This window comes from Muscardinus avellanarius (genome assembly GCF_963383645.1).
Source record: "Muscardinus avellanarius genome assembly, chromosome: 3".
Lineage (NCBI taxonomy): Eukaryota > Metazoa > Chordata > Mammalia > Rodentia > Gliridae > Muscardinus > Muscardinus avellanarius.
Window position 1 is genome coordinate 38,090,961 of NC_137788.1, and position 16,510 is coordinate 38,107,470.

At 51.0% G+C, this 16,510-nt stretch overlaps 1 protein-coding gene across 3 annotated transcripts in view; it reads left to right on the forward strand.

Annotated features, from left to right (window-relative positions):
* Nucleotides 1-16,510, forward strand: part of RNF220 (ring finger protein 220) — a gene marked incomplete at its 5' end in the record, with an annotated part of 265,038 nt that overhangs the window by 233,792 nt on the left and 14,736 nt on the right. Inside the window, 4 exons of one of the 3 annotated variants that reach the window (XM_080692424.1) lie at nucleotides 1,773-1,874; nucleotides 9,060-9,102; nucleotides 12,440-12,561; nucleotides 12,902-13,034. In XM_080692424.1, the coding sequence (XP_080548550.1) occupies nucleotides 1,773-1,874; nucleotides 9,060-9,102; nucleotides 12,440-12,561; nucleotides 12,902-13,034 (400 nt within the window). Of the gene's footprint in view, nucleotides 1-1,772; nucleotides 1,875-8,871; nucleotides 8,926-9,059; nucleotides 9,103-12,439; nucleotides 12,562-12,901; nucleotides 13,035-16,510 lie in introns of those variants that run through there. The other 2 variants (XM_080692425.1, XM_080692426.1) reach the window with 2 other exon arrangements.

Here is a 16,510-nt window from a genome sequence, read left to right on the forward strand (position 1 = left end):
ACAGATATGCTCGCCCTGCACAGCTGAACAGTTCCTGCCTACCCTTGGCCTTGACCTCAGCTTTAGGGAAGCAGATCAGGGGGAAGAGGCAGGAGGTAGAAGGTTGAAGGGAGAGACTGAGAGGATGGGAAGGAGGAGGGATGGGAGGAGGAGGAGAGGGCGAGGGGGCCTTAGACAAGATTGATGGCCTCGTTGCCATTAAGAAAAAAATTAGCCGGTGGCGGCTATCATATTAAAGGGTGAAGAAGCCGTGAATTATTTTCTTAAAGATCTTATCGCTTACAATGATAATTTTACCTTCCAAAAGGCCACTTTTAATGAGGCGAAGAGCCAGGCAAAAAGTCATGATTTAATGCCGGGATTTTTTTTTCAAAACACATTTTACTGCTTTTTGGTCCATGTTTAAAAAGCGCCAGTGACCTTTTTTTATTCTGCTTGCCCCAGGTGTAATGCTAAGGCCTCTCAGGGCTTCTAACCTAGAGAGAATGAGAGAGCGAGAGAGCGAGAGAGCGAGAGAGAGAGAGAGAATATGAGTATGAACATAAGCATGGGCTTTCTCATCATCAGCGGGCCCCACATTGATCCCCCTCCTCAGCATCTTCCCTGGGACCAGAGGAGGCGATGGACATTGCCTGACAGCACTTCCTTTCTCGGCTGGGGCTTGGTCACCCGCCAGGCCTCCTGCTGGGCTTGAGTGGGTGAAAAAGGAGCTCCCAATTGCAGGGAATCCCACTGCAGGCCCTTTGCAGCCTCCTCTCTCCTCCAGCTCCTGGGCTGTGGGCGAGTCAGGGAGCCCTGCCAGACCAGCAGCTGCCCCTTCCCTTCCCAGGGCCCTCGCCTGAGGATGTGCAGCATGGCCACCGCATGCGGGTCACATCCTAAGGCTCAGCCGGAGATGAAGGATAAATGGCTGCTCCATCTTTCCCAAATTGCTTTCTTTGGGCTGTCACTGGCGATTTGGCATGGTTTTCTAGGCTGGGGAGAACTCCTAGGGAATTGTGTGCTTCCGGCTCAGAGCCGTGCAGGCTGGAGAAGGTGGGGGAGGACGTGTGGATTGCTTTCTGGCCTCTGGGTCCCCATTTGCAGCTGAACAGGCCTTGGCAAGAGCTGGCTCTCAGGCCGAGCGTGCCATGCAGTATTTAGAATTGTGGTGCTCGCAAACAATTTAAAGCAGACAGTTTATTAATCTAAACTGCAGGCGTATGTAGAAGAGGCCATGCAGGATTGACATGGGGGGATTAGTTTTACTGGGGCTTTTGTTGGGGTCACCACCACAGCGTGAGGATAAATGGGCCCAGCGTACATCCCTAGCTGCACACGGGAAACTCATACATACTATTTAATTTACTGTCTCCATAGCGGGGCTACCATCATCCTGTATTAGGGGCAGGCAGGGTGGTGGGTATGTGGCTTTGCTCCTAACCCTTCATGAGGGTTCCATTGTGTCTGCTTTCTACAAGAAAACAAAGCATGTCTAGTTCAGCCCAATGGGTTTAGGCCGGGAGTCTCACTCCCCTGGGGCAGAGAGTGGGTAAAACAGAGGTGGAATCAGTTTGGACCCTTTCAGGAGGTCTATACCAAGCCCTAAATTCAACCATCCTCTCCCACAACCCACATGCCTCTGAGCCCAAGCCTTGAGACTCTAGAGAGTAGCCCCCTGTCCCTCTTCCCCTTCTCTGCCTCACTCCTCAAAGCACCAGAGAGCTGGGAATTCCAGGGCCTGACTGCAGATTTCACTGGCCTGAGGCCACATGTCTTTTTTCTTCTTCCAGTCCCTCCTGTTGTCTGCCTCCATCAAGAGAGAAGGAGAATCTCCTACAGCATCACCACACTCATCTGCCACTGATGACCTGCACCACTCAGACAGATACCAGGTGAGAGGGCGTACAGGTGGCTTTCAGGGTAAGCTCATCTTGAGAGCCTCAAGCCGGTGGGTGGTGCTGGCTCCTCCGGACTCCAGGGGGAAGACTTGAACCGAATTTGTTTTTCTCCATGTCTAGTGCTCCTAAGTGAGCTCAGAAAGCTCAGGTGTCAGGGAAAGGGCCCTAAAGATAAGATGGATTTAGGTTGGGCGTAGAGGCATAGGCTTATAATCCTAGTACTAGGCGGCTGAGGAAAAAGGATCATAGGTTCCAGACCAGCCTCAGGAATTCAGTGAGACTCTCAGCAACCTAGCCAGACCCTGCCTTAAAATAAAAAATAAAAAGGGATGATGGTATAAGTCAGAGGTAGAATGCCCCTTGGTTAAATCCGTAGTGCCACAGAAAATAAGATAGATGGCTTTAGGGAAAGAAGCCAAGTTGCCCTGAGCTCTGCTGGGCTCAGAGCACCTTTGAAGCATCCTATGCAATAAGAAATAGCCTACGGGGTTTTGTTTCATGAGGGACCCAGAGATATAGTACGGAATCACTGAAATTTTTAGACTTCAAAGCAAGATCCTTTAGCCAGATGTGATGATACCCACCTATAATCCCAGAACTCTGAGGGCTGAGACAGGGGGATTGCAAGTTCAAGGCCAGCCTCAGCAACTTAACAAGATCATATTTCAAAATAAAAATGGCTGGGGGTATAGCTCAAAGGTAGAATGCCCCTGGGTTCAATTCTCAGTACTAAAAAAAGCAACAAGCGCCGAGTATGGTGGCACATGCTTGTAATTCCAGCGCTTGAGAGGCTGAGACAGGAGGATCACTCAGCTACTTAGTGAGGCTCTCAGCAACTTAGTGAGACCCTGTTTCAAATAAATTATAAAATAGGTCTAGGAGTAGAAAAGCCCCTGGGTTCCAATTGCAGCAACACACACACACACACACACACACACACACACACACACACACACACAGCAACAAAAAATCAGGATCCTTTGAGCAAATAGCCATTCAATCCTGCCAATCAGACTCAGGCAGAGAAACAGGTAGACACTGCCTACAGGTGCCTGTAATCTCACAGACCTAAAAGATCAGAGCTAGAAGGGAGCCTAAGTGCAACTGCTTAGCTATAGATGACCTTTCTTTGTGGTAAGAAGGAAAAAGAACTTCCCTCACAGGCTTCAGTCTGAGGAGAGGTAAAGCCCCACTTTTGGGAACCCCGTCAGAGGAAGAAAGCAAGACCCTACTCTGAGGAACACTTGTCTAAACGGCAGCCCTCATCTGACAGTGGGGGAGAGTTGGGGTCCAGAGCCAGGGTCCCGGCTGGCACACACGAGGCCTCAGTTGGACCCAGAGCACGCTGTCCTCCTGGGTGCCCTTTCTTCCCAGCTGGAGAGACCCCGACCCCCACGGTACCTCCTCCAATAAATGCCTTTGTAAAAGACTCAGACTGAACAGCCCAAAGTACCAGTGCTGTGGAAGGATCCCTGCCCTCAGAAATCCCGTTTTGACAATGGCAGCCCACTTGGGCCTTGGAAGAAGTTTTTCTAATCCAGACAACCCTGATTTGAGGTGGAAAGAAAGACCTAACGCACAGGAATTCTGCTCTGAGACAGAGACAAAGCCCTGTCCTGAAGAATTCTACTCCAAAGGACAGTCAGAGCCCTGCCTCAGAGGCCTCCCTCCTTCACACACTGCCGCAACCCTGCCCCATCCGCTGAGCCAGGAAAAGCTTAACCATCTGGAGTTACGCCTGAACTCCCTGACCCCCATCTCTGCCTCCAAAATGCTGGTGTTTTTTTAATTCTCTACAGAATATGAGGAGAGCCTGTTGCCTGAAAAAATATACATATGACCATACACATGCACCACAGGTGTGCACACACATTCCTGTGCAGCACTGTACACGCAACTGACTTCGGGAGGTGAGAAAATCTCTAGAACCTGTCTAGGTGCCTCTAAGGTTAGGACCCAGAACCCTATTCTAAACTCTAAGTATGCCTCTCAAAGGACAAATCAGGTGACTTCCTATAAGATAAAGTTCAAACTCTTTGCATGGCAAAAGGCCTTCGGGGATGTAGTCAACCTGGATTTCCAGCTCTCATTCCTGATGCTGCCCTCCATCAATCCCGTGGCCTGCGCTCACTGGATTAATTAATGCTACTCGCTTCCTTTCTTGCTTCGTTATGTTATCTTTATACAAGCTGCTTTTTTTTTTTCTTTTCACAGTACTGGGGATGGAACCCAGAGGCAATTCTACCTCCAAGCTATACCCCCAGTCCTATTTTTTATTCTTTATTTTGAAACGGGGTCTCACTGAGTTGCAAAGGGCTTCACTAAGTAGCTGAAGCTGTCTTCGAACCACGAACCTCCTGTCTCAGCCTCCCAATTCTATTTATCTTTCAACATCCTACCCGAATGCCATCCCCTCCAAGAAGCCTTTCTGGATTAGCTATCTTTTCCTATGATGTGTGTGTGTGGGGGGGGTCTATTATCGCCCCTGCCACCCAGTAGTGTGATCAACTGTTTAGGTATGTCTCATTTATCTTACTCTTGTGTGTGGGGTACTGGGGATTGAACCTAGGAGTCATTCTGCCTCTGAGCTGCCCCCAGCCATCTCTCTATATATCTTTTTCTTTTTGCAAATATGGTTTAAGTTGCAGAGGGCCTCGCTAAGTTACTGGGGCTGACCACGAATCTACCATATTCCTGTCTCAGCCTCCCTAGGACTGGAGTTACAGGCATGCACCACCATGCTTGGCTCTCAGTCATCTACTGATGTAAAACGTGTTGGGCTAAAATTGATTATTATTTCTTCTGATTTCTGTGGGTTGACTGGACATTCCCTCACTTATGCACTCATTCAGCTAAGGCTGGCTGGGCTGGCAAGTCCAAAAGGGCCTTACACGTGTCTGGGAGGGGGTTGCCCTGGCCTCTCTCATGTGGCCTCTTATGTGGCCTCTCCTTGGAAGTGCCCCCTCTAAGAGGGCAAAGGATGAAGGCTTGCAGCTAGAATCTGGAATGCACACATCCCTTCCACCACTTTCTGCTGGGCAAAGCTACAAATGAAAAGCAAGCCACAAGGCTAGCCCTTAATCAAGGGATGAGGAAATGCAGCTCTCAAGAGAAGAAGCTGCAAAAAATTGTGGCCACATTTAATCTATCACAATGAACCTGACTTGGAGTTCCTCCAAGGCAAAGACCTTCTCTCATCCTTTCTTTAAGTTTATCCAGTACCACCCATGCTCAGCCTGTGTCCTTGCCTTCAGGGGTTAGATTTGCAAATAGATAATTATGACCTGTTTTAGGTGCTATGGGAGAATATAAATGTGCTTCTTAGATAGCATAGTGAAAGGAAGGGAAAATCAAAACAAGCTTCATAGAGGAGGTAATGGCTGAATTGAATAGGGTTTCAGAGAAGGAGTAGGAGTTCACTTGATGAACAAGGAAGGAAGGGTATTCAAAATAAAGCCATTATTGTGTATGAAGGAGACAGAGGTATAATGCAAAGTGATGTATTTGAAGACCTGTTAGTTGTTCATGTTTGTTGCAAAGTAGAATGCTTACTGAATGCTAAGCACTCTCTGGGTGTGCTGTTGAAAGGGGAGTTGGGAGATGAAGCTGGATGTATCCTAGGAACTAGCTGGCTATTCCCTGCTCTACACAATGCCTGGCAAGTAGTAATTGCTCAGTTATGTTTGATTTGAAAATCATTTAAAATCACCAAATTAGGCCTAAAAGCTAGGGGTACTGGTTTCTAGTTTAGATTCCCATTGGTCTCTGCTAAGTACCTAAATGTCTAAACAATTACCTTGCTTTACCCTCATGGTAACTACATAAATCATTGCCTCCAACTTATTACTAAGGAAATAGTCCTAGAGAGTGTAAATGACTTTTCTTTTTTCTTTTTCTTTTTTTCCTCTTTTTTTTTTTTGTGTGTGGTCCTGGAGATGGAACCCAGGGGCCTCTACCTTCGGGCTACACTCCAACTCCAACCTATATTTTATTTTGAAACAGGGTCTCACTAAGTTGCTGAGAGCCTCACTAAGTAGCCGAGGCTGGCTTTGAACCTGTGCGATCCTCCTGTCTCAGCCTCCCAAGTCCTGGGATTACAAGTGTGCGCCACCACGCCCAGTTTGTGTCTTTTTTTAAGAAAATATAATGAGAACTCAAAACTTGAGGCTGAGTTTGGCCCTAAGTCTTAGATTGTTTTTGTGTTGGCTTTCCATTACTGTAACAAATGCCTGAAGTTATTAATTTAGAAAGAGAAAATGTTGGTCAGGCATGGTGGCACACATGTGTGATCCCAGTTGCTTAGGGGAGGGGGTGGGCAAGAGGACTGAAAGTTCCAGGCCAGCCTGAGAAATTTAGAAAGACTGTCTCAGGCTGGGCATGGTGGTTCACGCTTTTGGGAGGCTGAGACGGAAGGATCAGGGTTCCCAAACAGCCTCAGCTACCTAGTGAGGCCCTCTGCAGCTCAGTGAGACCCTGTTTCAAAATGAAGAATAAAAATAGGGCTGGGGGTGTAGCTCGAGGTAGAATGTCCCTGGGTTCCATCCCCAGTACTGCAAAAAAAAAAAAAAAAAAAAAAAGGCGCTATTTCAAAACTTTAAAAGGGGGGAGGGGGAGACTGGGGATGAAGCTCAGTGGTATAGCATCCCTGGGTTCAATCTCCAGTAAACCCCTCTCCAAAAAATAAAAAATAAAAGAGAGAAAGACAAAAGGTTTATTTTGGCTCAGATTTATTTATTTATGGTACTGGAGATTGAACCAAGGTGTAGTCTACCGCAGAGCTATACCCCTCTACCTCCAGGCTACACTCCCAGACTATCTATATATATATATATATATATATTTTTTTTTTTTTGTGTGTGTGTGTGTGTGTGTGTGTGTGTGTGTGTGTGTCTGGGGATGGAACCCAGGGGTATTCGACCTCTGAGCTACAGCCCCTGCCCTATTTCCTATTCTTTATTTTGAAACAGGGTCTCACTAAGTTGCAGAGGGCCTCCTCACTAAGTAGTAATTGAGGCTGTCCGCGAACCGCAATCCTCCAGTCTCAGCCTCCCAAATGCTGGGATTACAAGTGTGTGCCACCACACCCGGCCATATTTTATATTTTTATTTGGAAACAGTGTCTCACTAAGTTGCTGAGAGCCTAAGTAGCTAAGGCTGGCTTCCAACCTGCAAGATCCTCCTGTCTCAGCCTCCCAAGTACTGGGATTACAAGTGTGTGTGTGCCACCATGCCCAACCTTTATTTATTTATTTTGTTGTTGTTGTTTTAAAACAGTATCTCACTAAATTGCTGAGGCTCTGGCTAAATTGCTGTCTGGCCTTCAATCTGTGATCCTCCTGTCTCAGCTTCCCAAGTACTGGGATTATAGGTGTACACCATGGCACCCAGCTTCCTTTATGATACACCCTGTGCTGGGTGACTGGATAGAGAGACAATATGAAGGGACAGGTATGTAAACAGACAATTAAAGTATATGTGATCAGAGGGGAAGCCAAAGAACTGGGACAACCAAGGATGCAGTTTCCCCAGACTGGAGGGGAAAAACAAAGCTTTGCCAGATCCTGAAGGAGGAACAACAGTTAACCAATTAAGGGCTTTTGGGACGCACGGAGGTATCTGACCCAGGGTCCAGAGCTTGGAGTGATCAAGGACCTGCAAATGGCTCTGGAAAGCTCAATGTCAGGAGGGCAAAGGAAGGGAGTAGATGTGGAAGAAGTGTCTAGAGAAACAGGCAGAGCAGGGTAGGGCAGGCCTGTGTCATGTTGCAGATCTTCTAGGTGGAAAGCCGCTGAAGAATTTAAAGAAGGAGAAAGAGGGTTAATTTTGTACAAAAGAGAGATCACACTGAGTGAAGTGTGGAGGATGCATTGTAGGGAGAGAAACTGCAGACCAAAAGAGGAGATGGGAGACAGCTGCAAATTGAGAAAGCTCCTAAGATTATGAACCAGAGAGTGACAGCCAGAGTAGGCACAGCCATTGAAGAAATTCAGGGATGGCTTGCCTATGCCAAGCACCATGCTGGGCTCTGGGTTCACCCACATGATTCACACATGGCCCTAACCCTGGAGTGGTCAGCCCACCAAAGGAAGTTTGTACAACCTATAATGAGGACACAGCAATAGCAGTGCTCTTATGGTAAGGAAAGCTTTTTTCGATCGGGCCAGAAAGGATGAACAGGAGATAACACAAGAGGTGAAGATGAGAAAATTCAAGAGATCTTTAAAGGTAGACTCCCGAAATGTAGGGAACTGAGTGTGAAGGAGAAAGGTGCAGGTAGGGTGAAAGGCAACTCTCAAGTTGACAGTGGGCACACCTGAGTAGATGGTGGCGTCCCCTATCATCTGGGACCCAGGGGGACGACTCCAGTTTGGGAGAGCTTAATGTTGGGCCTAAGGGCATACTGCGCCTGGGGGGACGTTCATCAGCGGTGAAATGTTGGGAATCCTCTAGGAACAGGACAGCGAAGGTCTGGGGCCAAGAAGTAACTTTGGGAATTGGTGGTGAGATGGCCCACGGGCGATCGGGAGTCCCGACGCCTCCTCCCCAGCCAAGTACCCCTCAGGATCCGCGGCCCTAGGACAGCCGCGCGGGGCCGGGGCTGTGGGGCGCAAGGAGCCCACGATGCTGGGGCGTGGGGAATCCCGCCGCCGCTGAGCTGGGGGAGGTGGGTCTAAGGCTCTGGCGGGGACTGGCGGCCGCCCGGGTGGCTGCCACCCGAGTGCGGGCGCGGTTTCCTGGTCCCAGTGCGGCCACACACCCCCGTGAACTTTCACCCCAGCGCACTACGGCGGCGGGTCACGTGATCAGGGCCAACATGGCCGCCGCCGCTGCTGGGAGCTGAGGTGCCGCCGCCGCCGGGCAGCCGGGGGGAATCCGCCCGCATCGCCGCCCTCGCCGGCCGGGCGGCCGCGGGGCCCGGAGCGCCGGAGGCCGAGGCTGGGGCGGCACCGGGCGGCGGCCACGGGGTCCCGTTAGAGCAGCCCCGGCGGCTATGCCGAGGGCCCGGAGCGGCCGGCGGAGCAGGGGGGCCGGCGGGAGGGAGGAAGTAGGTTTGTTTACGGGCTGTTTGGGGCGGGGCAGGACTGGTCTGGGGTCGGGTGCTGGGTCCGGGGCCAGGGCTCCCTGGCGCGCCTGACGCTCTCTTCTCTTTTTTTGCATCTGCCGGGGATTTTCTCCCAGACCTTCCTGCGAGTGCGAGCCAACCGGCAGACCCGACTGAATGGTGAGTCCTGCTCGGCCCCTCCCTCCGCCCCACCTCCGGCCGCCTCCCCCCTCACTGCCCGCAGCTCCAGGCTTGCCCGGGTCTCTTTGACTTTGGGGCCCACTGGCTTCTTCGCACAGACAGCACTTTAGTATGTGCAAACCAACGCTACTGCCCTCAGTTTCCCCGTCTGTCTAATGGAGGTTATGGATCCCCAGCTCTTGCCCAAGCCTCTCTGAAAAGGCCACGAAGAACCCTGGGGGGCAATAAGTGCCGGAGAATGAGGAACAAGCTACACAATTCCACTCGGGAGCTCAGCTTTGAATTTGCAAACTGCTGGGACCTCACTATACAAGCCGGCAGGGCGCTGAGAATGTTTTTCTTCCAGTTTTTAATCAGTGCCCAGTAGTGTGAATGCAGCCGCTCTGCTGAGAGTTGACAATGCAGTGAGATCTGGAGTTCCCACGGCAACAGGAACTAACTCATCCCGGGGCTCTTTGAGTTATCAGTCGGCCCACATTTCACAAAAGTGATCAGCGTGGGCTCGACAGCTCTTAGAGGCCTTCTCTGAAAGCAGGCCATGTATGCACTACCTGGCAGCCCCCTTTTTGGATTCAAACCTCTGGAGCATTCCTGTTTGCTGAACACAATTGAACCATCCTCGCTTTTTGTGCTGACCGGGGTGTGGTGTATGTGGGGGTTGGCTGTAAGCGTTTATGGGGTGTGGTGTATGTGGGGGTTGGCTGTAAGCCATTTAGGGTCCCTGGGCCAGCATGTGAGTGAGTGAAGTCCTGGACCTGCGAGATCCCATCCCCAGCTCTTGCCACTTGGTTGCTATTGCCAGGCTCAGCCTGGAAAAGGGATAGCATTCATTATGGGCTGGCGCCTTGTTAAGCACCGTTCTCACAACACTTTTGGGAGGAGAATGTTAAACACGTTTTATAAATAAGGAAACTGAGGCTCTGAGAGGGAAGAGTGATTTGTTTAAAACCACACAGCTGGGATGTAGCCGAGCCACGATTGAACTGAAGTTTTCTTGCCTCCACAGTCTGTGCTTCTGAAATGCCATGCTACCTGCTCTTCCAACTCAGAGGTAGCTTCAGGTAGAGAACAAAACTCCCTGCCACGCTGTGGTAAGCTCCATTCAGGACTTAGGTGATGAATGGCAAGGAAAACACTAAACCCGCTCTGCTTACCTGAGAATTCCCAAAGGCAGTCCAGTCCACCAGGGTGGCCTTCTGAAGGGACATTCGCTGGCCTAGGTGACCTGGGCAAGGAGAGCGAGCGTCCAGTAGCATGCTGCTGTTGGTGGTTCTGAGGTTGATTTCTGTATTCAGTCATTGGACAGTGTTAACGTCTGTCCCTTCTTACCCAGGGAGCACTTCCTCAGACTTTTGGCAGAGTAGGTGAGGACATGTGTATCTATGTTTGTTGCTGGGGATTGAACCCAGACGCATTCTACCTCTGAGCTGCACCCCCAGTCGTATTTTATTTTTTATTTGGAAACAAGGTTTTGCTAAGTTGCTGAGGCTGGCTTCGAACCTATGACCCTCCTGTCTCCGCTTCCCAGGCAGTGGGATTATAGGTGTGCATCTCACCACGCCTGGCTGGTGAGGACTTTTTATGTTGGCACACTACTTCACACTGGGCTTCTAGAATTCTCAGGGAACCTTGCTCAATATCTTTCTGATGTCTTGCATGCCTTCTTCATTCTCAGCCCTGGCTCCAGAATGTCCAGGTTACCTGGGCAGGAGATTTCAGTGGTTAGGTCAGTCACCAAAGCCATGTGGATCTTTGTCCACAAAGTAAAAGGGGCCCAGAACATGGTCACATCACTGTAGTGGAAACACAGGTATTCGAAGAGATGGGCTAGGCCACAGATCCATGCTCAGTTCTGGTGGAAAAGTGGTTTTCCTTTGGTTTGAGCTTGTCAAGGGCCACTCTGTTCTGGAGTTGGATAAACTCCCTGCCTCAGACCTCAGCTGGCAGCAGTTGGAGCCCTAGCACACTCAAGGAGACAGCCTGGTTGATGCTGCTCAGTTGAAGGTACTGTTGGGACTGAAAGCATTCTAAGCAGTGCACTCAAGCTGGTTTCCTGTCTTGCCTTTGCCACTTGATAGCTACCTGGACAAGAACCTTGATCTCTTTAAACTATGGGTTTTTTCGTCTGTTAAAATGGAGGAATGCAACTTAACTTCAGAATAGAGATGTAAATGAACCTCACTGTGTAACGTACCTGGCTTGGAGCTGACATACAGAAATCCCAGTTTGTAACATCAACTCTCAACCGTGTTCCCTCCCTTGCTGCATTCATGAGCTTTCCACTGGGGCCAGCGCCCCTAAGAAAGTTCTTCCTGGCTCTACAGTGGAGAATCTTTCCCTCCTTGGTAGGCTTCCTTCTCCCTCGCCCATCAGTCTGGTCTAAGAGTGGCCGGCTCTGATCCTGCTGTTGGATCCTGGGAGGGGCTGGAGGGAACAGTCTCTTGTTCTGACCCCTTCCTGCTTCAGTGACAGGAGGGCTGCAGAGAGGGATTAGTGAGCTAATTAGAAATGATTGCATCTCTCAGCATTAATTAGCAGTGCTGTGGGCTTGCAGTGTGCACTTTGGAACTGAGCCCCCTGCGGGACAGCATGGCAGGCAGCCCTCTGCCTCTGGGGCCTGCCAGCCCCTCTTCACTGATTAGAAATGATAGAACAGGTTTGGGTAGGCACAACAAGGCCTGCCCTTTCAAGTACCCTAGGCCCTCTGAGTTGGCCACCCAGGGTCTCACCCAGATCCTTTATACCTTTATTGACTGGGCCTCAGTCTCCTTTCCTGTAAAATGGGACCAGTGGACATCAGAGAAATAACTCCTGGGAGGAGCTTAGGTAGGACTCTAGGGGCCATATTTCTTGGGCCCAGAACAAATAGGGTTCTAACTGATGATTGAACAGTACACCAAATCAGGCCCCTGGAAGGACCATGGGTTCTAACCAAGAAATGTCCTCCTAGAGTTAGATTTCCTCACACCAAAGAGCCGATGGTCTCACTTTTCAGAGGAACTACCTAGCCCCATGGGGGTGTCTTCGCCTATTAGTCTCGTTGAGGACCGAAGATAGAAAGGTGTGGGTTGAGCTTGAGCCACCTGTAGCTAAAGAGCAGACACCTCCCTGGCCCAGCACGATCTCCTCCCCAGATGTTCTTGGCAAGGCCCTGTCCCCAGAGGAGCAGGAGACATTGCAAGATGAGGGCCAGATCAGGCACTGAACAAAAGGGCTCGTGGCTGGCAGCAGGTCAGGATATGTCAGCTCCACTCGGACTCTGAGCTACAGTGACTGTCTGCTTATTCTGTGCTTTGTTTTCGATTTCTCTGTGCAGCTCGGATTGGGAAAATGAAACGGAGGAAGCAAGATGAAGGGCAGGTATGTCCCCTGTGCAACCGCCCCCTGGCAGGATCGGAGCAGGAGATGAGTAGGCATGTGGAGCGGTGCCTTTCTAAGGTAGAGGGGCCGTCGCCACCCACCTTCCTCCCCTCCCCTGATACTAGCTGCTGGCTGCCCTCAAGTCTGTGGGCTCTCGGGGTCTCCATGTGGTCTGCAGCTTCTTCCCCTCTGTTCTTTGCTGTCTTCCTTTGCTTTCACTCTTTCCCCCTTTGGGCTCCTGTGCAAAATCACTGGGGAGAGGCCCAGCTTGGACCTCTAGGTTGTTTTTTCTTCCAAGGAGCTCTGGAGCTGGGGGCCAGCTGGCCTACTACAGCAGGGCTGGGCTGCACCTCCTCGCAGGCTCTGGGGAGCAGGTAGGATAGCCTGGCCCTGCATGATCCTGCTCTGCTCTTCACAGAGGGAAGGCTCCTGCATGGCTGAGGATGATACCGTGGACATCGAGCATGAGAACAGCAACCGCTTTGAGGAGTATGAGTGGTGTGGGCAGAAGCGGATACGGGCTACCACTCTCCTGGAAGGTGGCTTCCGAGGTACAAACAGCCGACCCCTAGGCAGCGGCACTTTGGTGGCCAGGCCTCCCCTAGGTATCCATCTGTCAGGAGCCACGAGGCCAGGGCTGGTGGCTGGTCATCCATTCTGCCACGTGGGGCTGCTGCTGGTGGGGCTCCTTTGTGACCGTGCTGCCTGCCTGTGATGTGCATATTAAAATGGATGTATTTGGGTGGGGAAATGGAATTGTGAGGCTGCAAGCTAGAAGTGACGAGGGGGGCTCTCAGCCTCGGGTGATGCATTGAAGGTGACAGCCAAGCCGCGTTAGCACCTGCATAAAATATTAAAGGGACGGTTATGCATTTATCACTCCATCCCTCTTAAGGCTGATAAATGAGAATCCAGCAACCTGCTGTACACCTCCAGCACTAGGGGCCCTGAGGGCTTCCAGGCAAACACATTGGATTTTCCTCCTCCTCCTCAGCCCTATGTCAGGAAAATCAGTTACAGAGGAGAGAGTGAGTTATAGCAAAATTTGACCTCCCATGAGCTTCATTGGTGAATCTAATTTTAGCTCTGATCCCATCCCTTCTCTCTGGGTGCCCTCTGCCCTGAAGCAAGAGGGGCCTGGGCCCAGCTGCTCCCTGCTTCCCATGGGCTCTCAATGCTGTAGTCTACAGGGGCCTGCCCATCTCTAGTGCCCTTCTAGCTGCTTGGAGGAACATGGCTTTCTTCTACTGCCATCAGGCCAGACAGCAGAAATGGTTGGGTGCCCAAGGTCAGTGTCCTCCTGTCAGACTCCCCTGGCCTGGGCAGGGGAAAGGGGGAGCTGTCTGCCTCCTGGACTCGAGCTCTTTCCTCATTCTGTGCATGAGCACAGCTGGCACTGCAGCTTGTGATCATTAAAGGAGCCAGGCTGCTTCCCGTCTGCTTTCTGTTCTCTGGGCAGCATCCTCAGAGTGCCGCGATGTATGGTCCCTGGGGAATCCCGCAGCGGCTGGGAAGAGGGGCTCGCCTCTTTGGGACCATGCTACCTGGGCTTGTGGTAAGGAGTGCAGTGCCACCCAGTGCAGACTGGCTGTGTGAAGTGGCCAAGAGCCCAGATGGGACATCATGCCTCTGGGCTTCTCTCATATTCCCCACGTGTCTGAAAGCAAGCCAAGCATAAACCAGGAGGTTTAGACCGAGCCATTTCCCTGCGTCTGAGCTGGACAGTGTTGGTTGCCATTGCACTCTGGTTCTGAGCTGCAGCCCTACTGTGTCTAAGAGCCTGGAGAAATAAATGGCAGAGCCCAGGATCCCAGAAATTGTGCACACAGGTGTGTGGTGGTGGTCTGTGCAGGGTCTGTTCCAGAATGCTGCCCTAAGTTAGCTCTTTGGGCAGCTGCAACTCTTCCTATTTTCCGTTGCTGTGGCAGCTTCTTAACCCGGTTTCTTGGCACAGAACTTGACCTGACGGCTCCTGGGTGTCAGGCTGGGGGGGGGGGGGGGGCTGCACCGGCCTGCTGATTCCGGGAAGTCTGGCCTGCACTGGGACTGATCACGCCTGCAGAGCTCTGTGAGGGGCTCCCAGGCCCTGGGCGGGTGTCAGTTTTCCCTAAGTGTTTACACTGTGAGGTTGTTTCTTTCAAGAATTCCTGAGGAGAGTTCAAAGGGGGCTTTTCTTTGAGTGATTTGGAGAGCGAGAATGAGAGTGAGACTTTAGAGGGAACGGGGCGAGGTGCCTTTATCTGCAGAGAATTGCTCCAGCTTTCCTGATAGAAGCTGCTGCCGCCTCTTAAACAGCTTAGTGCAGTCAAAAGACAGGCTGACTTGAAAGGCTGTTTTACAGCAAGATCAGCGGGGGCCATGAGGCAGAGAGCGGGGCACAGCGGAGCGGAGGAGGCTGAGCCTCCTCAGTAGGGGGGGCTATCAAAGGGAGGTCCTGGCTGATCCTGACTGCCTCTGCCCCTTGAAACCCTGTCTGCAAAAGCTAGCCATCTGTCAGCCTACCCTCCCTGGCCAGGACCAATAGGCCCCGATTCTTGGGGGGCTGGGTGTGGCCCCGCCAGGCGGGCTGGTGTCAGTGCAGCGCATTGATCGCCCGCCGGGCGGGCCAGGCCGCAAGCCGGGCAGCGCGTGCTTAATGTGATTGAAAGGCAGTTAAAATGGCGGTGACCTTTTCAGGAGGAATTAGATTGCCTGCCAAGACCGGTTAGAGGGAGTGATAACGCCAGCTGAAGAAGCTGCCCAGCGACTTCAGAGACGGAGGCAGAGGCAGGATGAGCAGGCGAACAGCGAGGCCCATTTAAGCTGCACTGTGTGCGCTGACAGAACAGAGATTGCTGTCCTTGTTAGATATGAAAGAATTGAAGAATTGCAGATAAGTTCCTGTATCCGATCATCCCGTCCCTCCTCCCAGACTAAGGCCTCGTCATCATCCTTAGCAGAGCTTCCCACCAGGCCCACTGGAGCCGGACTGATGGATGAGATCAGTTACCTGGGTGGGAGGCAGTGGACAAGCGAGAGTTTGAGTGGAAACAGTTGGACAAGGAGAGGGAGCAGGTCTTCAGGATAGGAACCTGAAGGTTATGGAGGAGAAGGCCAAGGTATTTGGGGGCCCAAGAGTGCTTGGAATTAGTATTTTAGGACAAAATGGATGACCAGGATGACCAGACAGGAGAGCAAGACCCTAAGAAAATAGGTAAAAGTTTTTTGGGTTTTTTTTTTTTTTTTTTTTTTGCGGGTCTGGGGATGGAACCCAGGGGCATTTGACCTCCGAGCTACACCCCCTGCCCTATTTTTTATTCTTTATTTTGAAACAAGGTCTCACTAAGTTGCAGAGGGCCTCACTAAGTAGTAGCTGAGGCTGTCGGCGAACCATGATCCTCTGGTCTCAGCCTCCCAAAATGCTGGGATTACAAGCGTGCGCCACCATGCCCGGCTGGTAAAGATTTTAAGAGAGTAATTTTTTTTGGGGGGGTACTGGGGATGAAACCCAGGGGCATTCTACATCCAAGTGACACCCCAGCCCTATTTTTATTCTTTTTTTTTTTCTCTTATTCTTTATTTTGAAACAGGATCTCACTGAGTTGCAAAGGGTCTCACTAAGTAGCTGAGGCTGTCTACGAACCCACAATCCTGTCTCAGCCTCCTGAATGCTGGGATTACAAGCGTGCACCACCACACTAGCATCAAAAGAGTAATTTGAAAGAAATGTTTGGCCTGGAGGAAACATCTGACCTTCACAGTTCTAGGAGAGATCTTAGGCTATTTGCCTAAGCTGCTCATTTTCCTTTAGGAACCTGACGTTTTCTAACCTGCTAGTGCTATTTACACATAGAAGGAGGCAGCCCAGTACTTTACCTATAAGACATTAGCAGTTCCCTTGAAAAAAGATCAGCAGGAGAAAAAGATGCTCTTCTGGGATACTTTGGGCAGAGTAGGGTCCTTCTCAGCCAGAGAAGCAGGCCGCAGGGAAGAAGCTAATTATATATCCCTTGACAAATCTCACTGTACCCATAGTCATAAGAGATTT